The sequence below is a fragment of the Helicoverpa armigera genome, chromosome 6 (assembly GCF_030705265.1).
Source record: "Helicoverpa armigera isolate CAAS_96S chromosome 6, ASM3070526v1, whole genome shotgun sequence".
NCBI classification, from domain to species: domain Eukaryota; kingdom Metazoa; phylum Arthropoda; class Insecta; order Lepidoptera; family Noctuidae; genus Helicoverpa; species Helicoverpa armigera.
In genome coordinates, this window is record NC_087125.1 from 5,610,580 (window position 1) to 5,634,333 (window position 23,754).

At 40.3% G+C, this 23,754-nt stretch overlaps 1 protein-coding gene across 3 annotated transcripts in view; it reads left to right on the forward strand.

Annotated features, from left to right (window-relative positions):
- Nucleotides 1-23,754, forward strand: part of LOC110371972 (uncharacterized) — a 112,193-nt gene that overhangs the window by 63,800 nt on the left and 24,639 nt on the right. For all 3 annotated transcript variants that reach the window (XM_049852201.2, XM_049852202.2, XM_049852203.2), the window contains 5 exons: nt 19,775-19,981; nt 20,802-20,930; nt 21,056-21,173; nt 21,266-21,964; nt 22,098-23,656. In XM_049852201.2, the coding sequence (XP_049708158.1) occupies nt 19,775-19,981; nt 20,802-20,930; nt 21,056-21,173; nt 21,266-21,964; nt 22,098-23,656 (2,712 nt within the window). The remainder of the gene's footprint in view (nt 1-19,774; nt 19,982-20,801; nt 20,931-21,055; nt 21,174-21,265; nt 21,965-22,097; nt 23,657-23,754) is intronic.

Sequence of the window (23,754 nt, forward strand, 5' to 3'; positions counted from 1 at the left end):
GTTTACATTAATTGAGAAATGTTCCATTCAGAATATATTTCGTTATTTTAGCCGCTTAGCCATAGTAACTTAATGTTACATACGAACAGCATAACTGAACGAATTTTTGTTACCTCAAAACGTGTGTGGTATTCGCGAGCTCCGAGAAGTGTTGCATATTGTTTTACCGGCACGTTCGGCTCGGCACGTCATGGCGGCGGCGCTGCGGGGACGCAATATTTGATCTCGCCGGTGATCCGTCACGCACGCGGCCTCCGCCTTCCCGCGCCTTATAATAAACATGTACCTCCTTACAATATAGGAACAGGTATAAAACCACTAACAACCAGGCTGCGAGCATTATTTTCACAGCTTTTATTACGCTATAAATGCTCTATTACACGTAATTACTTTTAGAAAATTTTAACACATTGTGTGCTGTTAAGCGAGATTAATTCTATTGTATTCAGAATTTATTAACCATGCGGACGTAGGTGCGACGACGTAACATTTTACAACACTAAAACTTCTTACATTAACCAAGAAAATGTAGCAGCGCTATAAATTCCTTCACAGCATAATGCGCCCTAGAGAAGGTGTTTTGTGGCTTGCTATAAATCAGTATCTCGCTTCTATACGACAAGGAAATAGCTCATAACTTTGATTAGCCTCTTCGACGTGCAAGGTCCTCACCTTCGCTCCGTACAATTGTGGGTCAATGCGGCGCTCGCCTGCATTCATACATCACAGGCAGGTGAACAATTGTACACACTATAGACTACAATGTATCTTATGTATCATGTCATGTTCATTAAAACAATAGAAAATACAACGACATTGAGTTTCAAGCTTTCAGAGAATGAGCGACACGAAGTGTTGAAATTATGGGTTTAATCAGCTTCATAACCGCAACTCCTGTTCACGTAGTTAAACGAAGATTAACAAAGGCTCCAATAAACACACAGTTCACAATGTCTTCATATCTTATTACAACAGGCTTCATGTAAACTAGTTATCGAACTTCCCACGAAATACGAGAATATACTCGTACTTATCTCCTTACACAGGTTTAGCAACGTATATCTTAAATGCTTGGAGACATGTTTAAAGCGAGCAGATGCTTATCTTGCATCGGAGTAAAAGCTGCAATTGCTGTGTATCAAGGAAAATGGCTATCACCATTTTACGTTTTATTTACATTACAATGAAGCGTTGGTGATTGTGTTTTATGAGATACTATAATAGGGGAGGATTCTTAAAGAGCCACATTATAGATTACTTTTACTGATCGTTTAGAAGTAGGGCAGTGTCCCGTAAAAGTTTCCGCGAATGTGGTCCGCCTCCGCATTACCACAGCAGATCAAAGCTGTCGGCTCTCCGCACGATGACCCTTCAATCCGGGAGACTCTCGGAAAATCATGCGTTTGTTTTATATTCGGCGTGACGTATCCACATCGACTAGGCTTTTAATTCTGAGGGACACTTGACACGAATATCACTACATAATAAGCGGTGAGCTCCAAACTTGGTTTTAGTATAATCTTGTTTGCATAGACTTGGATAGTGCAAGCTACCGCGCCGGCTGCATAATCATGTTCAGTGTTAGAGCACGAAGCGACGCCGGTGGCGACTCACTCACATTTCAGCCAGGCTACATCTGTATGAATGTGACTCTGGGATACATTACATCGGCCAACACAAAGTGCATTATTTAGTCCGTAATTAGCAACACCCTAGGGGATTTGAAAAGGTCATTATCACTAGCGCTTGATACGATATACAGTCTACTGTACAACTTGCATCCATAAGAACATGCTAACTAATTTTGAGACACGTTGATAAGAATTATTTATTTTAGACATATTTTTTATAAGTAATGATCTGGTAAATTGAGAAGAAAACTGGTACTAACATTGTGAGCCCGTTGATTTTAGTACCTAGTTGATTGATTATTCTAACCAGAACCTAGATGTAGCAAGCGTGCAAACAAGCCTTTGGTGTGTATTTACTTACAAAACGCTACAATGAAAAGTGATGGATATCTGTCATTTCGGCGTGATGGAGCCGCTCGCGAGCGATGCAAATTCTGTCGACTCACCCGGAAAGCAATTACCGAGTCTAAGCTACGCTCGTTCTTCTGCACTGCTTACCATAAATCAATGGGAACGTAGATACAAAGGCGTACACGTATACGAACATGGTGCCCATAAAGCTCAAGTGTGCTGTGCAGAACGTAACGTAAAGCACTAAATATTCAGAACCTTTTTTAGCGAAACGTTGTTTTATAAAACGGCAAGTTTTATAATTTTCCTGGCAGAGGAAGGATAAAGAAAGTTGCTGGAACACTGGCGCCATAAAGCTTTCTAGAAATATAATACATAAACTTTATTTACCTAATGTATTTTCCCATTATTTCTGGCCAGGTTCAAGAAATAGACTTTAATAAATTTCAAAGACACTTCAGAGCTTATTATAGCTGTCGTTACTTCATTAAATATGCTCTTTCAGAGAATTGATAACCTTGTCGAACTTTTTACTTGTTGTCTGCAGGAAACAAATGCATAATAGAATATGAGCAGAACTTGTTAGTCATATGTACAAATAAATGACAACGAGTCGCTTATCTACCTACATGGTTTCAATAGTTAGACTTTTGCTTTCATATATCGAATAGCCAGCGCAGTGATCCCCTTCCAGAGCAATCCCCTTAGCTTGGGGAGGCCTTTGTCCAACATTGGACATCTTTCGGCTATGACGACGGGCGAAGAAAAAGCTAGCTTGCCTCTTATGCAGGCTAATAATTATTCTGACTAAACTTTAATATTAGGGACATAGCCTCGAGAGTCAACAAATTCGATCCCCAATGTGTACGTACGCCGCAAATACTTTTGCTGCGGCATAAAAGTGTCTCGGTCCAATGTTCGCAATACTGTGATAAAAGAAAATAAACACGCTCCCAGGACCCATTTCAACAATTTGCTTAGGATTCTTTATTTTGTTCGTGATCATCGCCGCAGCTTCCAACGTCTTATATTGAACGTGTGTTATAGAATAGTATTATAGCCAAGATACAAGTAACCACCCACCACCTACGCAGCATACCACTTTGTGAATTTCATTCTCTAAGTTATTATTTCAATATCCAACAACATTCGCTCTAAAACGAATTCGAGCGGTATCAATTCGTTCGTTTGAACATTTGCTACATACAGCTGACAGCAATCAATTCTAATAAGCTCAGTGAACTGTTATATTTTATTCACGCTATACATATATACAAACTTAAACTACTTATCTTTATACAAAACTAAAAATAAAATACTATATACAAAATATATATAAACATAAAACATAAAATATAAAAGAGCATCGATCAGGCGTCGAAGAATTCCTCCGCATCACTTACCTCCGGAAACGTGCCCAGAAGACTGGCTGCATTGCCACGTTGAATGGCAATGCTAATTCTTTGTCCGAAGAATAAGCCAGCCCTCTGGTCACGCGAAGCGTCGACAAGCCTTTTCGCGATGTCCTTATAAAGTAACCGCGTACTCGGGCCCCATGGTCCGAGCGTTTCGACCCCAAACGGCTCAAAAGTATAGTTCCCAATAAGGTTACTATACTTGCGCCGCTTGGTGGTCTCAGCAGAAGCAGCAGCCGCACCAGCATGACCTGCCGTGCAGGGAAGATGCGATGGCGCCAGGGTGTCGACGCACGTTGCATCCCACACCAAGGGCCTACCCAACTTCCATGGCAACAACGTCATACCATCTGGCCTCTTTCCATCGTCACGTACCAGTCCATTAGGCTCTAACACGGCTGGTACGCCGGCGGTGGAAAGAGCACGACGGATAATGTCGTTAATGCTGGCATGCCGTGCAATACGACCAGCACTTCTGCAGCACGACAGACCATGGTGCCCGAGGCTGTCGACGGCTTCACCGCAATGGCAGCGATGCGGAGCAACACAGGAGCGCCTAACCGTAAGCATGTAGCGATGCGGAACGTTGTGTCATCCAGCATAGTGCCTATGCTAGATGACGGGATCGCCTGTAACCAGAGGCCCGACTCCCACTCTCCCACAGCCAACAACGGGCACGCTCAGCAGCACTATTACACGTATTTAATAGATTATTCCGTATAGTGCTACAGAGCGACCCGTCCCATTGTCTCTGAGAGCAGCGGTTGCCGGGCAAATCCGTATTGGGAGTAGCCATTTTCCAGGCATCCAGCGCATCGGTCAAACACGGTACTTCAACATCAACCAGTGCAGAAGACGACAATATCTTTCTGGTTAATGTATCAGTACTGTGAACCGAGGAGAGGAATGCCGGTAAACTAACACTTGAAATTTTGCGGACGCCGAGACCTCCCATGCGTATTGGGAGTGCAGCTTGCTGCCAGGCTCGATCGTCCAAGGCCACATTGAGGATGGAGGTGAGGGTGCTTCTGATAATTTGGTCAACTTTGTCCAAAACTTGTGGGTGCTTCCATATATGTGAGGAGCGAAGAATATAAGTAAATTTTGGTCCAAAACAACAGTACCGAATCAAAGTGAAGGCCGAATGTATACTGATTTTGTATAATCTCTCTGAAACATCGTTAAAATTTTGAATTTTCTCGTTAATATAACTGGTGAAGGACTCATCGAGAATAGGTGATTCCAGGAGGCGAAGGGAACTTTTTTCTAGGACTGTCAAATTTGGAGCTATGGATTGGAATTTCGAAAAGACTTGTTGGTTGTTATCAGGGATGAAGTGAACTTACAATGCGATATTTTGAATTATTCTTTCTTCTTTCTGTAATACGTGCTTCTTATGTAGTTAGTGCCTAATGTGCCGTTCATTTAATACAGGTACTTACACAATATTGCGACTGATTTGATTTGTTCCCTCAATTCAGTCGGCAGTGCCACCTCCCACAAAATCAATTAACGCATGGCTAGATGTCGACTGAGAATATTCCAATCGAAAATGGAGCATAAAATCAGTAATTGCCCGGAATCACAGTTTCCGAACGTTTTCGATTTCGCAGATTACATACACACGTATACAAACGATTTCCGACATACGATAGCAATTTAAAGTTATCATTTACCGCGATGAATAAATAATCAAAATATGACGAATCGATGCGGTATATTTTTTCTGTCTAGTGGATTGGCGCGAACGTTCGTATACATATTATGTATCTGATTCACAGACTGTTCTCATAGAAACGTTTTGTGAGTATACAAAATTGCACTATACGCATTACGTGCTTCTGCAAGATCCATCCAATTCACAATTATTAAACTAAGTAGGTAAGTAGCAATGTATAGGTTGTACTATGGCTACCTACAAAAGAAAGCTTTTTTATTCACAGTCATCGCGTTGATTATTTAAAGTGCTGATATATACAATTCCACCATTGTGTTTTTTTTTACAAACAGACTTGAAATAAGTTACAAAGCAAGAAAACTTCTATTTGCATTACAAGAAAAGGCCAATACAAATCCAAATATTCGACGCTACGAACGCTTGGTCAATTTGCTTAGGACTTCTGCTGCTCATTGATGGAAATCTTCCCTTTTCAATTTCACTTTCTCAATACATTCGATGTTTGCATGCAATTCGGGAGTTATTCGCCGATTTAAAACCTTTCTGTATTTATTCAAAGCCATGAGTGAGGAGGAAAAGAGGCATGCGTTAGAATCCTTCAATAAGATAACATACTTGATATTCGTCGTAAAAGTCAACTTAGGGTTTAGATGGGCTTTATTTCACTACGAATAGCTGTAAAACAAGAAGTATTTCCTTGTAATTGTTAAGTCGTATGCAACAATGTTAGTAAATCAGTAAAATCTACAAATAATTGACGTAAAATGCTGTATTGGAAATTGCAATACCTACAATATCAATACCTGCAGAGTTGGTATTTGTATTCGGGAACGGATTCAAATAATTTCATTCTGTTTTATCTCGATAGCTAATCCAATCAACTACAAAAAATACAACAAAATCTGTAGCGCCCAAAACGCTACCGATATTAAACTGATGCATAAATATTAGTTATAGTTGTTATAAATTCAAGCCACGCCTCACGCATGTTTTAGGGTGCGCTATGATTTAGTGGCGACTTCCTTTAATCAGTGAAAGTGTTGTACCAAAGATAAGACACCCCGTTCTGACCTTGCTGACATGTTAAACCATAAATATGCTTACTAAATTGTATACAGCGTTAAATTACAAATTACAATTACACTGTATGTGAGGTTACATGCAAGTAATTCATATCGCAAGTAATTCTACAAGAAATTAAAATGATGAATGTTGGACACTATGTAATTATTATCTCAACGGCAAGACTTTGTCTAAAATATCCAAACAATTGGAAGCAAAAACTGAACATAATCACTGTAGGATCAGTTTCACACGCAAAACTATTAAACCGTGCTAGGATCCGCAAACATCCCACAGTCTAGGCACCCTATCCACCTGTCAATTTCCATAATGGAACGATGTCGGCCTTCCGCTGACCAGCTGTTATTACGCCGTAGGCTGTGTAAGCCCATTGTCCAGCTACATTCGATAAAATCATTTTAGTAAACGCAGACAAACAACCCATACGCAGCTAGAGTTAAACATGTACCTCAATAGATATTAATTGGTTGCGCTTTATACTTGATTAAACTAACGTTTTATTACTCTGGGACAGACGAAATGAAATTCAACGAGAAAGCGAATACTGTTAATTGGCTTGCCACACTAGCCCATAAGTCTTATATAGAGGAAAATTGTTATCTCATGCGATAGCTGCGTTTGAAGAAAGCCTATTGTGGGCTGTAGAAAATTTCTAACATTTTATTGGTACCATTAAGCATTGAGCAATGAGCTTTCTAACTTTGCTTATCATGTACAATAATTGATTTAAATCCGTAACTAGTTAGAGTGGTCTTGGTTCAATCATATCAAGATACGCTCACTTGTATTCTTTATCAACGCTAAGAAATTGAACATAAATGTTGCAACAAATATGGAATGATTATCCAATTTACTGTATCCATAAAAAGATGATGTTGAAATATCGTCACGAGGTATCTATAGTTGTGGCAATAGTCCACAAATTCTTTTAATAATATCATGATAAAGGAGTTACGAAAGGCTTAACAGACTGGATTGGGAAAGTTGTGCAGTTGGGAAGGTCGGGGCGCTGCTGCCTGGTCGCGGACGAAAGTGAAGGTCCCCCCCTCCCCTTCCTCCCCCGGCGTCCCGCCGCCCCCTCGCACCCCAGGAGATGCACAGCGCACCCGAGGAGCCGCAGACGCCAGGGAAAGTAGTCGAAGGAAACTTTTACATAATATTGTTATGAGAATTTTACCGATTATGGTATGCGAATAGTTAAATTTTCCGCTGTCTGTGCTTACAAAGGTTTTATTGAAACAGTTTTAACTTTGAAACTTGCTACAGTGGCTGTTAAACTAATATCTATAGCTAGGGCAGCCAGAGTTTAAATAGCTGAATAGACATTTATGTATACTGGTTGTAGGGGTAGGTAAAATCTGAATCAACTGATTTATAAAATTCCGGTGACGGTAGAAAGCCACGTTACTGATGTGGATTTAGGCTATATTTTTCGTAAGCTTTATCAGATAGTGACGAACTTGATGTACCTACCTACTTTAATGTGTGTATAAGTTGAACTTTATGGTATATAGAGGACATTCCCACAATAGCGTCGTTTTCTTTCATAGAGTTGACGTCCAATATTACGTAAATCTTCGTTAGCTCAGAGGTTGTCTAAAAGTCATAGAAATGCTCTTGTGAGAATTTCGTTGCTCCACAAGTACTTCATCCACTTTAGTAGAAACACAAGCACTTGATATCACTATAGTTCTTTGGCACTCCAGATATTATAGAAACTTACAAAGGCAAACATTTCTAGTCAAGTGTAACGTAAAAATAATAACATTTTCTTTACTCTAGAGAACAAACAGTTCTCGAGATAAAATAATAAAACTGAACTTGGTAACACTTCGATATTTCTCACGTGAAGCGTGTTGCTCATCTCATAAGCTCGTTAACAAGTCAGTTCGCAGATAAATTAAATTGAAACATTTTTCAGTGTTGCGTCTGGCGTATTTTAAGTAAGTTACGCATGTAAGAGCGGCCGTAGAGTTGTGGCGTAATTTAAGCTCTCTCACTAACGAGCAGGCACTCAAGTGAAGCCTCTCTCGCACAGCATTCCTCCAGACTAGATGATATTGTGAGATTTGTAAGCACATTGTTTACGTTGCGTGTAAAACACCGAGCTAAGCTGTACGCAGTTCCGCTACCCCCGCCCCTCCCGGCGCCGCTTAGGCTTCCTATGTCGTCTCATATTGTTGTTTTGGTTCATATGAGTAAATGCGACACGCTCGATTGTTGTGTGTTTATATTTTTTCCTTAATATTTATCCCTTGGATGGGGGATAGAAGATCTGAAAAATGAAATTCCTTCTACATATTATTTTCACAATGGTTTGATAACGTTTGCCTACAACTTTATTGCGCGCATAATGTATTATGTAGACATTAATTCTTTGTCGCCATCCACAATAAGATAGCGCATGTTATTTATAGCCACTTTAGCCATTGTTGTTACGTACATAAACGGCTTCTCAAATGCTTTTTATGAATGGATGCGGAGGTAGTGATGTTAGCAAACAACGGCGCGTCGGGAGCATGTCGGACGTCGGCGTCACTCCGCGCTCCTAGCTAATTACTGGGGGAGGCACTCCATTCCCTCCCAACCACACATGGACGCACATAACTACCCCATTCTGAATAAACCACTTATATCTAATTGTATGTCAACTGTCACTGTTTTAAACTTTAATAAACTTTCTCTGAAACGTCAAGACAATGTTTTATCATCACGTCGTCTTGCATTTTACGAGGTTCCAGACGAGCACGTCATCGTTAACAACTTAAGAGGTCGTAACGCCGACGCGAGTTTCCATTAGCACCTGACCGTCAAAGCAAGTGTGATTAATGTAATTTATCTGTTTGATGGCAGTAATTACACTTCAGAGACAAAAGTAGGTGGGAGAGGGAGTTGTTGCGGGCTCGCTGAACGGCCCGTAGCCCACGCGGCCCCAGCCAGCGCCTGTCGTTCTCACTCACCTTAATGACTTCACACCACATTTTTTCCTACACTCTATACGTATTTCTTCTTGCTCTTTAACTTTCATTAGTCCTTGATGAATCCTCCAACAAATGTAACAAATGGGTTTATCGCTGAAGTTACAATCGTCCTGAATAGCAATCATTGAATTTCAATTTGAAGCTTTTGCTTTATTCCCAGCACGCGATGCGATTAAATACGAGAATGGTGCTTTAATACCCAAAATAAGATTTCGATATCGATCAACCATTTATTTTCTGATGGTTTTAATTAAAACTAATTACGGGGGCTTATCGTTCCAATGGTTCGACGCGAGTCTTGGCCCGGAATGGTAGCTGGGGGAGAAATTGGCATTTTGCGATGTCTTCCCCCGTCCGTCCCCTCTGCACGCAGATAATTAACTGCAGATAGGTACCCGACTACCCGCACAGCCGTGCCACAAGGGTATGGGATCAAATTTTACCCACAAGTTTTAAAGAGCCTCGGCTCGACTCGGGGCGGCTCAAGTGCACCGCGGGCGCCTGATGGGGTTGAACAATTTGTTGGGGTGGCTAGGTAAACGACCGTGATTATATTGATTTTTAAAATGACATCTCTTTAACCCTTCAACTAGTGGCTACAGGGTATTCCTACTTTAACACTCGTTAGTTAATAAGTTTAAAATTCACTGGACTATGATTTCAAAATAAAATTTTAGTATAAAGTTGTTGGTAAACACAACAATTGTTGATAGATAAGCACTCCATAATTGTTATTTTTGTCGGAACTCAGACAATATTTTCTTCCAATTCTTTGTTTGGACAATCGAAAATCCACCGCTCAACCGGTTCGGTGCATTTTGAAAGTTACCCATTCATATTTAAATTCCATCAGTAAAATCTCTTTGATGTGGTACCCTATGATACTTATTTGCATGTTTATAGCGTTTGGGATAATGTGTTGTTTAAGCTTGGTGGAAAGAGTTGTCCAGTGGCTTGTTGCAGGCACCCCTGTATTGTTTGTGGAGTTAACGCAATAGTGGCGGCAGACGTATAAATCACGCGGCTAATGCTGCAGCATCCGGCGCGTCTCCGCTTATTGTGGAGCCGCGGCGACATTTGCTTATGTTCGGCACTCCTGCAGTCACCCTCGCCCGCCGTCGTCGCACAACAGGGAGGCGACAATTTATTAATTCCCAAAAATTACTTTCCTGTGCGACTTTGTATTGTTTACGCTTTTATTGGGAGGAGATAGAGGATGCCAGTTATATAAATGTCTCAAGCTTTTTAATATTGTATTATTTCTTCGTATGTCAAACATAATTTAAGTATAGGTATGCCCTGAGATAACAATAAAACCTTCGGTGATGTCTATAGCATTTGGATACGCTGTAAAAGTATCACAGGGTTACCCAGTAACATAGGAAGAATACGGGCATTGTAATCGCAGCACTAGCCAAGAGTAAATTCTATTGTGTATTGTGGTAAGAGCTTTATCTATTCTCTAATATTACTACATACGTGTAAGATACCAGATATAGGATTATTATTATATTCTCAAAAAATTAATTTGTTGAAAAAATATAATAAAAGATAAACAACAAAACGCCACACAGACTCGTATTACAAATGTTTATTGGACACCGCTCCCCTCGTTACAGTTCATATCAAAAGTTTAACAAATATCTTACGTAACTGCCGACATAAAGAGTAACTCGCAAACTTCTCAAATTGTAAGAATTGCGCATCCTTTTATAAATCTGGGGGGGTCTGTCAGTATTTATGAAGCGTGGAACCCTCGATGGTATTATTACTACCATTCTCTTTCTCGGTATTATGTTGCAACGCTTTTGTAAACCGTTTTATAGGCTCATAGCGGGCACCCAAAAAGATAATGAATATGTATGCTTAGCGTTTTAACTGCAGATTATTACTTTTGTCTTGATTGTAAATAACATAAAAAAAATATATTTTTATACGAATTATCGTACTTACCTAATTTGTTTTATACAATTGGAACTATTAAGGCATAGGGGTCGTATTATGAATCCATATATTCCGTATGTAACAAAGGGTTCATCTTTCGCAGACTGTCTGATTCTCAAGGATTGCGTTTTTACGTAGAGGTCTGCGACTTTATGATTATGGAACTGAATCATTATGCAAATTAATCAACTTTAAAACTCGCGTTAGTTACACCACATATTCAAATAACAGTCTAGATAGTTATGCTGATCTGCATAAAGTTTGTCGATGTACAAATGCGAACGAGTTGGTACATAGTTGTGTGGATGAACAAAAAGCATAGTTTTTCATTGGCGCGTCGCCGTCCGTCTGGCCGCAGCCAAAAATCGATAGTCCGGGACTGCAGCTCTCCAGACAATCTTACTCCACTGTCTTAGCTTGACTAATGTTTTTATTAGCTGCCGTATATACGACCTCAAGCTGCACCGAACAATAAAAAGTTACGACACATTTTATCCTTGCAATACAAGAATTCATTTGTGGGACTGAAGGCTTATGCTAATAAAACCATATTGAAAAGAAAATTCGATTCGCCTGTCGAAATAAGCAATAACGGTTGCATCAAATTCGAGTATGTAATTGAAATAATTTATGGTACTATTTTTGAACTGAAAACTAGGTACTTTAAATGTGCAATGTTTTTCAAAAAAATGTGTTTACAATTATTTTTCTCAATAATAAAAATGTGACTGATGTTATTGCTTTATAATTAAAACATTATGCCATTCTCATTTTCATAAGTAAATATTTGGAGCCTCTTTTAATTCTAATGTAAGTTAAACACGTTCGTAATTATGTCGTCTCACTGCGTGTCACCGACAGGGCCGCATTGCAGTATCGTGGAGTTCTCTATTTGGTGATTTCTAACGTCACAATAATAATTTGTGTTACATATTACAATGTAGCAAAACAACAACAACAACACTTGCTTATTAATTTAAAAATAATTTAGGTAAAAATAACTCCTGTTAAAATCCATTTGCAAATTACTTTGCATAATCCTAAATGATTTATAAACGGTTAGGTACACATGCATGACTCCTTTTGCAGCCGTAACAAAAAAGTCTATTGAACTGACGGTAGTTACCTACGTGCACCTTGGCCATCGTCACAAGTTTATCTGCTGCTTGAAACACAAGGAAATACTTAGAACAATCTGTGTAGATACGAATGCATGCATTAAGTACATAAAGCAATAAGTAGAAATGCTTACAAAGTCTTTTTAAATAAGTATTTTCATTGTCTATTTTAGTAAAACTTTGTTACACGAATACAACAATGCAGCTTTGCTGTTAGCAATTGCCCTTGCGAATATCTACAAATATATTGTGTATATCTTATATATCTAGTTAACCCGTTGTATATTGTATACGCGAGACACTATTGATTTCAATTGATTTATAATTAACGGCATAGAAGAGGTTCATGTTGTTGTAAATTTTTTTTTACTTTTTTATTATAAGAAAGGTACAAGTGGGTAATATGCCTTCCATAAAACTCTGTTAAAGCTACAAAAAAAATTTGTTTTTAATTAAAGCTCAGTAAAGCAAACCAACCAACATTTGGCCAAAAGATGCCTAAATTAAATTAATATCAACTAAACCCGCCAGGCCTGAAATAGACAAGCGACGACACGACATTAGCGTATCGGAAAAGGGGGACCTTTCAGGCCCCTCGCTGCCGCTCTGCGGTACAGGACGTAAAAAAACGGTTTCCGTTGCACTAATTTGATTACCACTAATTACACCACAAGCCGTAAAATCCATAAATACTAATCTTTGCGCTCGTGCCGTAAATTAGCGCGGGGAGAGCGTTTATTTTCGCTGAAATATTACTCGACCATTCGGAGTTAAAATGAAAATGCGATGTACCACAAATTTTACATTCCCACGCCCCCTGAACTCTGTGTAATATGTATAACCACGCGTCGTGAACACAGCTTCGATGAAATGCTCACACGTGATTTAGGGTGGAAATGTCACCCGGCCGCAGATCGTACCTACGAACGAATTTTATTATAACGTGTAGCTACAACATTCAGCTCAGCGTACATATGACTCTTTTAATAAAACATCCAACTCTTATAAATTATACATTCAAATAACTCTCTCTGCCAAATATATTTAAAATATACCTAAACAATACGGAGAAACAATGGAAGATATTGTTATGATGAAAATATAATTATTTACAACTGTCATTTAAGGGTTGAGCCGGCTTTAATATCAGTCTATGTAAAGGTACCCGTCGGCCTTTGGGATTGATAATAAGGTCGCAGGAGGCTGCTTGGCCGTTTTAATACCTTAACGAGGACGGCGTGGCCGCCTGACGGGCTGAGGCCGCTGACGAGACCTAATTGCTTAATTAACACCGCAATCCGACGACGCCGACAGTAATCTACCCTTACTTTGATACATCGACTGTGCGATAACTACCTAACAGTTTTATTTAATTGAAAGTTCAAACACGTTAGATTGATGTTAGTTAAACATTAATCGGTAAACGTCTTCAAAGGGAATCTTACGTCTGAGCTCAACTCTCATGTATCATGTCGAACTTCGTTCCTACCAATAATAAAGTAAAATGTTACTAGTAGTTCAGCCAGACAGAAACTTATAACTACTAAAATAAATATCAAAAATTGCCTTGGAAGGATCCGCGCAAAGCTATGTAAGTGGTTCAGTGAGTAAGCACAGTATTTTAGTACGAGGGAACACATCGCTCCTGTAAGTTGAAAACTTCAATATTGACTCACAAAATTGCTTTAAGTCGCTGCAGCCGATAATAGTGGAGGCTTATTTGGAAAGTCAACCTTATTGCATCCACGCACGAGTGGTATTGGCTCTAGGCCTTGTTTGTGAGAGGTGTTGTTACTGCTTCAGCGGTTATTGGCGTGTCCTCAAAGCTTCCTTCCGACACAACGAAGATGGTGAGGATTTTCCGCTAGAAGTCAACCCCCCAATAATGTTTAGACAACACCGTAACTACCTTGTATTTAGATTAATTTGTTTTGTCAGTCTGAGCCACAGTTAAGTCCTAATTAATTTTAAAAAACAACTTCAACATCTTTGAAGTTATACAATTCTACTTTTTAAAACCAGGAGCTGATAGTCATAATATTTTTGAATAAGGAAATCTTTGATTTTAAAATTTTGCTTACTTACTGATAATGCCAATACCAAAAAAAAAATAGTTTTTAGTTTAATTATTTTCTAAAGTGTTAATTTAACCTTTTTATGTAGCTCATGTATGAGATGGACATATTCACCGAATCCTGTTGATGTAGGAATTTTGAGTTTTAATATTGGAGCCGAACAAACATTCAGAATAATATCCTTTATTTATTTATAGTGTACCTACCTGTTTTTGATAGTTAAACAAACAACATCAGGGAAAATACTCTAGTTTTTATTTATAGAGCACAAAAATATGTGTGATTCAATCATGTGTGATAAGTACATTGAGATAAGTGCTTTGGGATCGAACCGACCTGAATAAGTTAGGCACAGACCGTCACGGACAAAACTGTATCAATGTAACAAAGTTATTTTGTTTTCGAGTGTACTCGAGCCTACAAAATTAATGACATTGCGTTTGATGAAACGACTGATATGGGTTTACAACTTTGCCTATTTACATCGTTAGTATTGTAAGCACATCCTTTATTGTATCCCAATTTCCTGTTTCACAGAATTCGATTAAAACTGTTCGCTCCCAGTTTCAGAATGCCAAATATCATAAAGTTCTGTAGATATTATGTACTGTACCTGTACCTACACTACCAATGTATAATACGTAAAGTGCATCATACGAAAAACTAGTATTGTACAGACAATATGGTGAGGAAAATGAGTCAGCAGCTGATGTAAATGGTTAATAATAAACAACTTGCGTTTTCTGTGGTCTATAATGCTTTTTTGGTAGTCGAAAAAACAATATTTGAACAAAAACCCTTCAAAGAACGCCATTGACGATGACGACACTTATTCACAGACGACAACCAGTTTTCATTTTAGTGAAAGCGCTCTCCGGAAAATTGACAAACGAGCCGATCACTTGTATTTCGGTCACGTAACTCGATATTTTATTATATGTTACAGATTTATTTTACATAAAAAACTGAAACGTGTGCTGTCCATGCGTCAGTGCTATTAAATTCAACTTAACTTGGTTTAAGGGAACCAAACGGACCCAGAAGAATTTGAAAGTCAAACTCTATTAAAGTGTACCAAATTATGTTTGCTTCAAAAATTACACTTAAGTATATCATAAACGAGAGATTATTTTTTGTAAGTGCTAACCATTTTTCTATACAAAACGTTTTGCTGAGGAAAACACTGATCATATTCAGGTTGGCTTGCAATTGCAACTCAATTCACACAAGATGAAAAGCACTGATACATTAACTCCTATAAGTATAAGCAGTGGCGGATTAACCCTATAAGCACAACAAGCACGTGCTTGGGGCCCCTGTTCTCCAGGGGCCTCCATCCTCTGCTGACGTTTCATTTTATTTCTAAGTCTATAATAAAAATAATTAAAATTTCGCGCTCGCTTCGCTCGCGTATTCAGAAACTATGTGCCTTCGTTTTTGCATTTGTCAACAAACAAAAAATTTTGTACGTTTGGGATAAATTTTACCTCCGTACGAGTCCGAAAAAAATTTCGCGCTCGCTTCGCTCGGTCAATTTCTTCAACCTTCTATTTCCATTTAAGTAATAGGGGGTCTACACAGGCTCTGTGCTTAGGGCCTCGGATACTCTTAATCCGCCACTGAGTATAAGATAAGCGTGGGATCCACGAAGCTTTCCATCGCAGCATATAACGTCTAAATTGTAGATCGGTTATCTAAAGTAAATAGTAGCTTTGTTTGTACAGCGCGCCTTTCAATCAAACTGTGTTTGGTGAACCATAGAGAAAAGAGAAACATCAAGTATAGTTATAACGGAACAAGATTATTTAGATAACAATGTTATCGTGATACCCATTTTGGGACCATTCCGTGCCACGGACGAATTTGGCTTGGTTAAATATTGAATTTAATTAATGAAAGCTTTCGGTTTGACGGTTAATTTACTTAAAGCATATGAAATGAGGCAAACTGTCCGAAAGCTTCGGGACATTCTCTTGACTTCAATTATTTTAAAAGCACCGCTACGTGTTTATCCCCTGAGGAACAATAGCAACAAAACTTTCGAACAACTAATTGGCCAACTTCCGTACACTTTAACAACTAGTTGAATTATGTTCCGACTGAAAAAGTTTAAAGTTCCTACCAAGTATTCGGGTTTGCTCGTCTTAAACCGCGTTTAGCCGGTAGAATTTTCCGCCGTTCTGTTTTTAATGTAATGAATGAAATCTCCGTAAATCCTTCTCTGTTTTGGTAAGGATAGCTAATAGTAGCTAATACTTAGTTCATACATCTGTACGAGCCTAATCATTCAATAAAAAAATAACTTTATTACATGAAACCTACCCACCTACGTAATGAAACCGTATATAATTTAATATTACGCAACATTATCCCTCAGCCCTTGATTAGATCAGTTACAACAAAAAATCTTTTGATATTGAAAAGGGAAAGCTCAAGTAGGTATAACGCAGATGGATTTTGTACGCAGCACTGCATTACGCCATCTGTTGACAGTGTAGCTGTGAGTTCAGGTTCGATTGATCTTCAAGAGATTTTGTATAGCAGGCCGTGTTGAGAGGCCGACGGCATTGAGTTGTTATTGTGAGTGGCGAGGCAGCGAGGCAGCGAGGCAGCGCGGCGTACGTACGCGAGGTCGACGGCCGAGGGTGCCGCGCGGGGGTGCCACACGGGGTTGCTTTGCACTTCCGCCTCGCTGCACTCATTTCCGCATAAATAGTACCTGCCTTACCGTATCAAGATAAAGGCCTACCGTTGACACGTCCACGCACATCTTATTAACTTTATTGAAGAGCAACTCTTCCACGCAGGAACGTAGATAGAAGTCAAGTTAACCACAAGTATAGAATACACTGTAACAGAATAAAATACCGTGACCACTAACAGAAATAAATTACCAACTTAACCGACTCCGACCAACTAATCAGCACAAACCAGCTCCAGTTAAAAGGAGAAACGCAATTTGAAGTTCCCCTTAAAAGTTTCGAAAGCGCAGGAGTGTGGGTGAAATAAAACAAAGGCAGGCACGCGCCCGCCGCGGCACTCATGCTGAGTGCTCTGCTTTGTGGCAGGCTGGGCGATACAATGCAATACGCGATACACACACTAACAAGGCACAACTGAGCATAGCCAAGTAGGCTTCCGCGAGTCGTACGCGCCCGATGCGGAACCGATATTGAGTTACCTGCTAAATGTATGCCTCACAAAACCTTGCAGTATTTCGTTACCTACGTCGCACATTACATATGTGTTGGTAACAAAACTTGCGTGGGATTGTATTTCTTGATATAAAGCAGTCAAAGTGAAGTAACGTGCCTCTGTATAAAAATAAGCTGTAATTTTACTTTCTTACTTTCACGCCTACCACTAAAAGCCTTTCAAAAAACAAACTACAATCTTTTAAGATAAAAGTTTTATCAGACCGAGTTCTAAATAAATTGAACCAATAGAGTGTTACCAAAAAAACGTTTCCACTTGATTGTTGGTGTCCTTACGGTCGAGCGTGCAGCGCGGATCATTAGTGAGGTGAACACTAATGATCCTCTCGATCGGGGCAGATCGCCGCAGGAGACAAGCCGCTCCATCGAGATAGCGACTTCGCCAAATATCGGATTTTCCGTGTCAAGAATTCATAACAATAATTTTACAAAATCCCGCCTCAAGCTATCCAGACACTCTACCTGAGCTTTTAAGCTCCGCATGCTTTATTTATGAAATAAATCAAAAACTCAATCTCTCTTTTACTTAGTCGTAAATGGTTGATATATCTTGTAAGTTCCCTGCAATATCAAACTAATGAATGAAGCTGAAAAATATCTGAGGTCGATCTTTGCATTTTAAGCAGTGTAGTGTAGTTTATTGAGCAAATATAAGAGCATGCCGGCCGGCGGCCCCGCCACTCGGTGACGGCTTATCGAGAGATGGCAAAGAGCACTCTTGTATCTAAAGGGTTTCTTTGTGCTTCCCACTACAACCACTTTTCAGCAGGGAAGAAATGCTTCCCATAAAAATATACCTATGCTGTTTAATAAGCTAAAAATCACCTTATGTCTATAAGTAAACGAACAATTACAAATAGCTGTTTACGTTACATAACAGGGCTATTCTATACAGTTTCACCGATAGGTATTTTTCTTTATTTTCCTTGACCTTTACAACAATACACTGGCTATAAAATACAGCAATAGGTAAGGGATAAAACGACAACGCCCACCTTAAGTAAATGCCAGGATGAATTTATTATACAGCTAGGCAAAAAAAACTTTTGACTACAATATAATAATTCCATCACGAAGTAGACAGATATTAAAGATGATAGATAAAACTTATTTTCGAGGATAAATAACATATTCCGATAAAGTCTTATTTCAGAAATACATAGAAGCAAAATGTACGTTCGCGTTCCTGGGTTTCCTCTAGATAGAATCAATGAAGCACGTCACGCTTGATTGATATAAGGATGTAACTATATCGTTATCCTCTAATTCGGTTCTAATGGAACAGTTAAGGAAGCGTTCTCGAGGCGGGGCCAGTCCTCGTGAGGAAATGAGTTCAATTTACCATTATCTCGGGGAATTGAGTGGTGCGACCTCGCTCGCCACTTGTTATACTGACTTATTTAGTATGACAATCCAACTAGAAAACCATCACGGAAATTGCACGGTTGCAAATTGGGTTCGCTCTAGAGCTGCGGTGACTCGGAGTTATTGAATTCGATTTTTATTGAATACTAAGCTTTACGAACGAGGCCCTTATTTCTTTTCTAAAAAATGGCTCAGCATTTAGAAATACAGACCGGTGTGCGGCCATTTTGCGGATTTTATCAAGCCTTAGTTTATTGAACCTTTTTCGAATCCCTATTAGTTATCCATATTTCGGTCTAGGATTCTGTCTGGTATAAAACGAATTCTGTGAGTAAGCACTCCGTGCTTATCATAAATCCTATTTCAATTTCTTATTTTTTGTTAAAAGCTTTGGTAGAAGATTAAACCCTACTAATATTTTATGAAAAAAGTCGTGGTGGCCTAGTGGGCAAAGAACCAACCTCTCGAGTATGAGGGCGCGGGTTCGAATCCAGGTCAGGCAAGTACCAATGCAACTTTTCTAAGTTTGTATGTACTTTCTAGGTATATCTTAGACACCAATGGCTGATAAAAAGGTGAAGGAAAACATCTTGAGGAAACCTGGACTATATAGTCTGAAATCACCAACCCGCATTGAGCAAGCGTGGTGATTAATGCTCAATCCTTCTCCGTGTGAGAGGAGGCCTGTGCCCAGCAGTGGGACGATAAATAGGCTGTAACTAATATTTTATGTCCTCACTAATTACAATTTTATTATTTATTATTAAAAATGAGCATTACGTTAAAATATATTCACAGATTAGCTCTGAAAATGTTGTCATTCATCATCTTATCCAAGAAGTCCAGATTTCCCACCTCGTTTCTTCCAAATTCGTTTCCACAAATGAGTTTTCTAAACTGTTACTTCCGTGATTTCAGCGGGTGCGACGACGTGCAGCGTTCTCTGGAACTGCTGGACCAGGTGCTGAGCGAGTACGACGAAGGCGAGCCGCGGTCGCTGGAGGCGCGCGCGCCGAACACGCCAGCCACGCCGGCGACCCCCGCCACTCCCGCCACCGACGACGACTCCCCGCTCGCGGGACACACTTCCGAGGACGATGGATATATGAGCATGAACGGGAGAAGGTGAGACGAATTGCTCTCAAGTGCACGGTACTCGTCCCAAACAAAGCAAGTATGCTGTGATGCAAAGGTTTGTTTACAAACCATCATCCATCACTGGGAGTGCCCCCACATTAGCAAATGTGTAAAGATGCTATAAAGTCATCTATGTAAAATATTATTCTATGTGCAAGAACATAATAACATTTATATGATACTAGCTTCTGCCAGCGGTTTCACCCGCATCCCGTGGGAACTACTTCCCGTACAGGGATAAAAAGTAGCCTATAGCCTTCCTCGATAAATAGTTCCTGAGATTAGCGCGTTCAAACAAACAAACAAACAAACTCTTCAGCTTTATAATACGTATTAGTATAGATAAATTGTGCTTAACTTCTTTGTAGGTGCACGACCAACTACACCGGAAACCTTTTGAACGATGCACTTTAGCTAAACAGTTATCCATCAAATCAACAGGAAAATTAAGCAGTCCTAAAAAAAATTCAAATGACTTGTTCAAATATAGTATCTTGTGCTAATAATATCTAATGCAAATACGACTACTTACAATAGACAATGATAATACATATTGATTAATACGTAGTTAAGCCCAACAGTAGCCGTACGGCTATTGTTGCTTAGACAGTTCTGTGAACACTACCTCTACTACAGTGAAAAACATTATAAAATAAAGAACATGGGCAGGTGATATAAATAACGCCAGAAATTGTACTTGTAACAAAAAGATGGACGAAAGAACCACAGCAGGAATACGGTAGCTCCTAACATAAAAGACTCCACCATATTTGACAAAACAAATAAGTGTTAATGTGGTATATTCCAGAGCGAAGTTCGCGCTGGGATTCCGTCCGACGGAGGAACGCGAAGAGCCTTCGCCCCCGGACCCGCCGTCACCGCACTCGCCGCCGCCGCCCGAAGAGGCGGAGCGAATCATCTCCACGTTATTGCCCAAGTAAGTACGCAAACCATTACTAAACTATTATCCCATTACTAAAATCCATAAGACTGCATTGACCCAACATATAAAAACTACGTAAAAACAAAACTTATGCTAAAGACTTTCTATAAAAATTACAGAGTGTCACCAGCGAACTCGGCCAAGCGAACAATATCAGTAGAACAGCGGGAAGCAGAGGAGAGACTGGACTCCATAATCAGCGTCAATGGCATCACTACAGCTACACAGACCACGTTTGTAAGTAACCTTAACAACTTATTAAAGATCTTCATGTAAATTATACAAAAACTGTATTTATTTTACAATGTAACATTATTATTTTTTTCTAGCCAAAAACCAGGCACCAACGCCCATATGGATGGGAAAAAGACACGGAAGCTAACGGCTTCCACCTTCAGCAGCCCCCAGTGCCTCCGTACAGGTTCGCGTCGCTGCAGCACGGCGCGCGGCCGCCGCAGCCCGACACGGCGCCCGCCTGGCTGCCTCCGCGCCACAACGCGCCGCCCACCAACCTCAAAAAGTCACCAAGCGTCGAGAATCCTCCAGTATTCCCCTTCATGGGGTTCTCGAGCGAATTCAACGACAAACCATACAATGAACATCCAGTCACAATATATCCGGGCCCTAATATACAGTTCAAAAAGGAATCGCATTCACCGACGTACAATATTCCAAAAATATCACCATCCAACACAAAAAGCTCAGAAAGAAAGAGCAGTATGAAACGCGATAGCAGATCGGACGGTGAAATGTTATCACCCAAAGGGAAATTACCTCCGCGTACTCTCGCCGGTTCTATGGAGAGACATAGAGAAGTGTGTAGAGGATCTACGGAGGACGTGGTTGTGAGCTGTAAGAGGAGAAGTTCCAGTAAGAGCAACGACGAAGAGCACTTTTCGGACGATTCGCTGGAGGAGTCGTTCCCGCCGCCGCCGCCCGCTGTTACTACGCCATCGAAACGCAATTCCATTGCTTGGGAAGTGTCACTCGATGGTGATGACCCTCTACTTACACCAGGGAGCACAAAGGTAAATTTAAGTAGATACATATACGGCTAGATTATTTCACTTATGATCGTTGACTTTTTATAGTTTAAATCCAAATAAATTATATTTAGCTCTTCTTAGCCCCTTTTCATTCATCTAAAATAATTGGTTTCAGGTCATAGGCCGCCGAAGAAGAAAGTCAGGAGATCAGTCGCACTCCAGCACAAGCTCAATACCACAAAGAGTAGACGATGATTGGGGCGAGGAGTACTGGCCCCCGCCCCCTCCACTAACACAGTGTGAATCTCTCGCGTCGCCTACTTCAGATGCCGAACAAGAAACTCGGCGAGCACAAGATTTAGCGTGTGGAACATACGTCATCAGAAAAGGCAAAAATCGAAAACAGTTACCAAGTTTCAACAAGAACACGACTAATAAATCACCCACCAATCTACTCAATAGTCACAGTCTGAATAGAAGTTTAGACACTGATAAGTCGATAGACGGCTCGAGCATATCAATAAGTGGCTCCGGATCAGTAGGCTCATACAACTCCCGGCCGAGCTCAGATTTAAGTTTGCCTCAATCTCGTTACAGTGTTGATTTGAACTCGAGACTGAGTCGTGAGCTTAACACTCCAAACTCTAGATATAGTATAGATCTCTGCACACCGAATTCTAGATTGAGTAAAGAAATAACGTCGCCAAAATCTCGTCTAAGTTTAGATCTTAATAACGGTCCAGATAGATATATCGCCCAAGAGTATTTCGGTCATAGTCCCAAAAGTAGAAAATCAATCAATGACAAAGGTCCTCATACAGCTAAAGTGCAGACTAAACTGTCGCCACAAAATAGGTTTACAGATTTCAAAAAGTATTCATCGACTTTTGACAATATTCAGTCACTTATCAGAGAAGGAAAAGTTGAGGAGACGCCCCCGACGGAATGCAACGAAACCGTCAATGAACTGACTACGGTGCCTCCCAACATGGTGCGAGTAGTGTCCCTGCCGAGCCTCGGCGCCGACGGCGACAGCAACAGCGCCAGCCGCCAGGCGCTCATCACCACCGTGGAGGAGGAGGAGGACGCCGAGAGCGGCGAGCCCGGCTCCAGCGGCGACACCTCCCCGCTACGCAAGATCGAAAACAATATTAGCGCTATATTAAGTCAAGGTCGGGACCAAAAACATTTTACCCCATATATACCTAAAGACTGGAATATCCATAAGGATGAATACTGTGATGACGTATCTAAAGATATATTAGAAAACAATTTCCGTTATAGTTCTAGAGAGAGACAAAAGAGACATGATATACAGAAATCGTCGAGTCACAATGAAATACAGAATCAGCGGTCGATAGATCGGCGTGACCGTTCGAAGCGGTCGAACAGTATGCATAAATCTACAAGCGCCAAAGATGTGCCAGTTAGTTTGATGCGCCAGCCGTCGTCGTCAGACTCTGCCGTGTCAAGCGGCGGTGACTTCCCCCTGAATGTTCAGATAGTTGAGCATTCTTACAGACACCCGCCGCTGCCGTTACCCCCATCGCCTATTTTAGGTCATGAAATGGGCCCCCTACCGCAAACCCCAGAGTCGCCTAAATTCCCTCCGTTACCTCCCTCGCCCGTGCAGGAGGTTGAAGATGAATATACAGAAATCATGCAGCCCTCCGAGAAACGTCATGTAAAGAAAGCTGACACGTTACCAACCCCAACGATGGAGTCAAGGAGAAGGTACGTGATGTGGCATTCATTCCTAAAAGATTACCTATATACTTGTTTTTTTAATTACTGAAACACTAAGTAAGTGTACCCTTACTAATGAACCTATT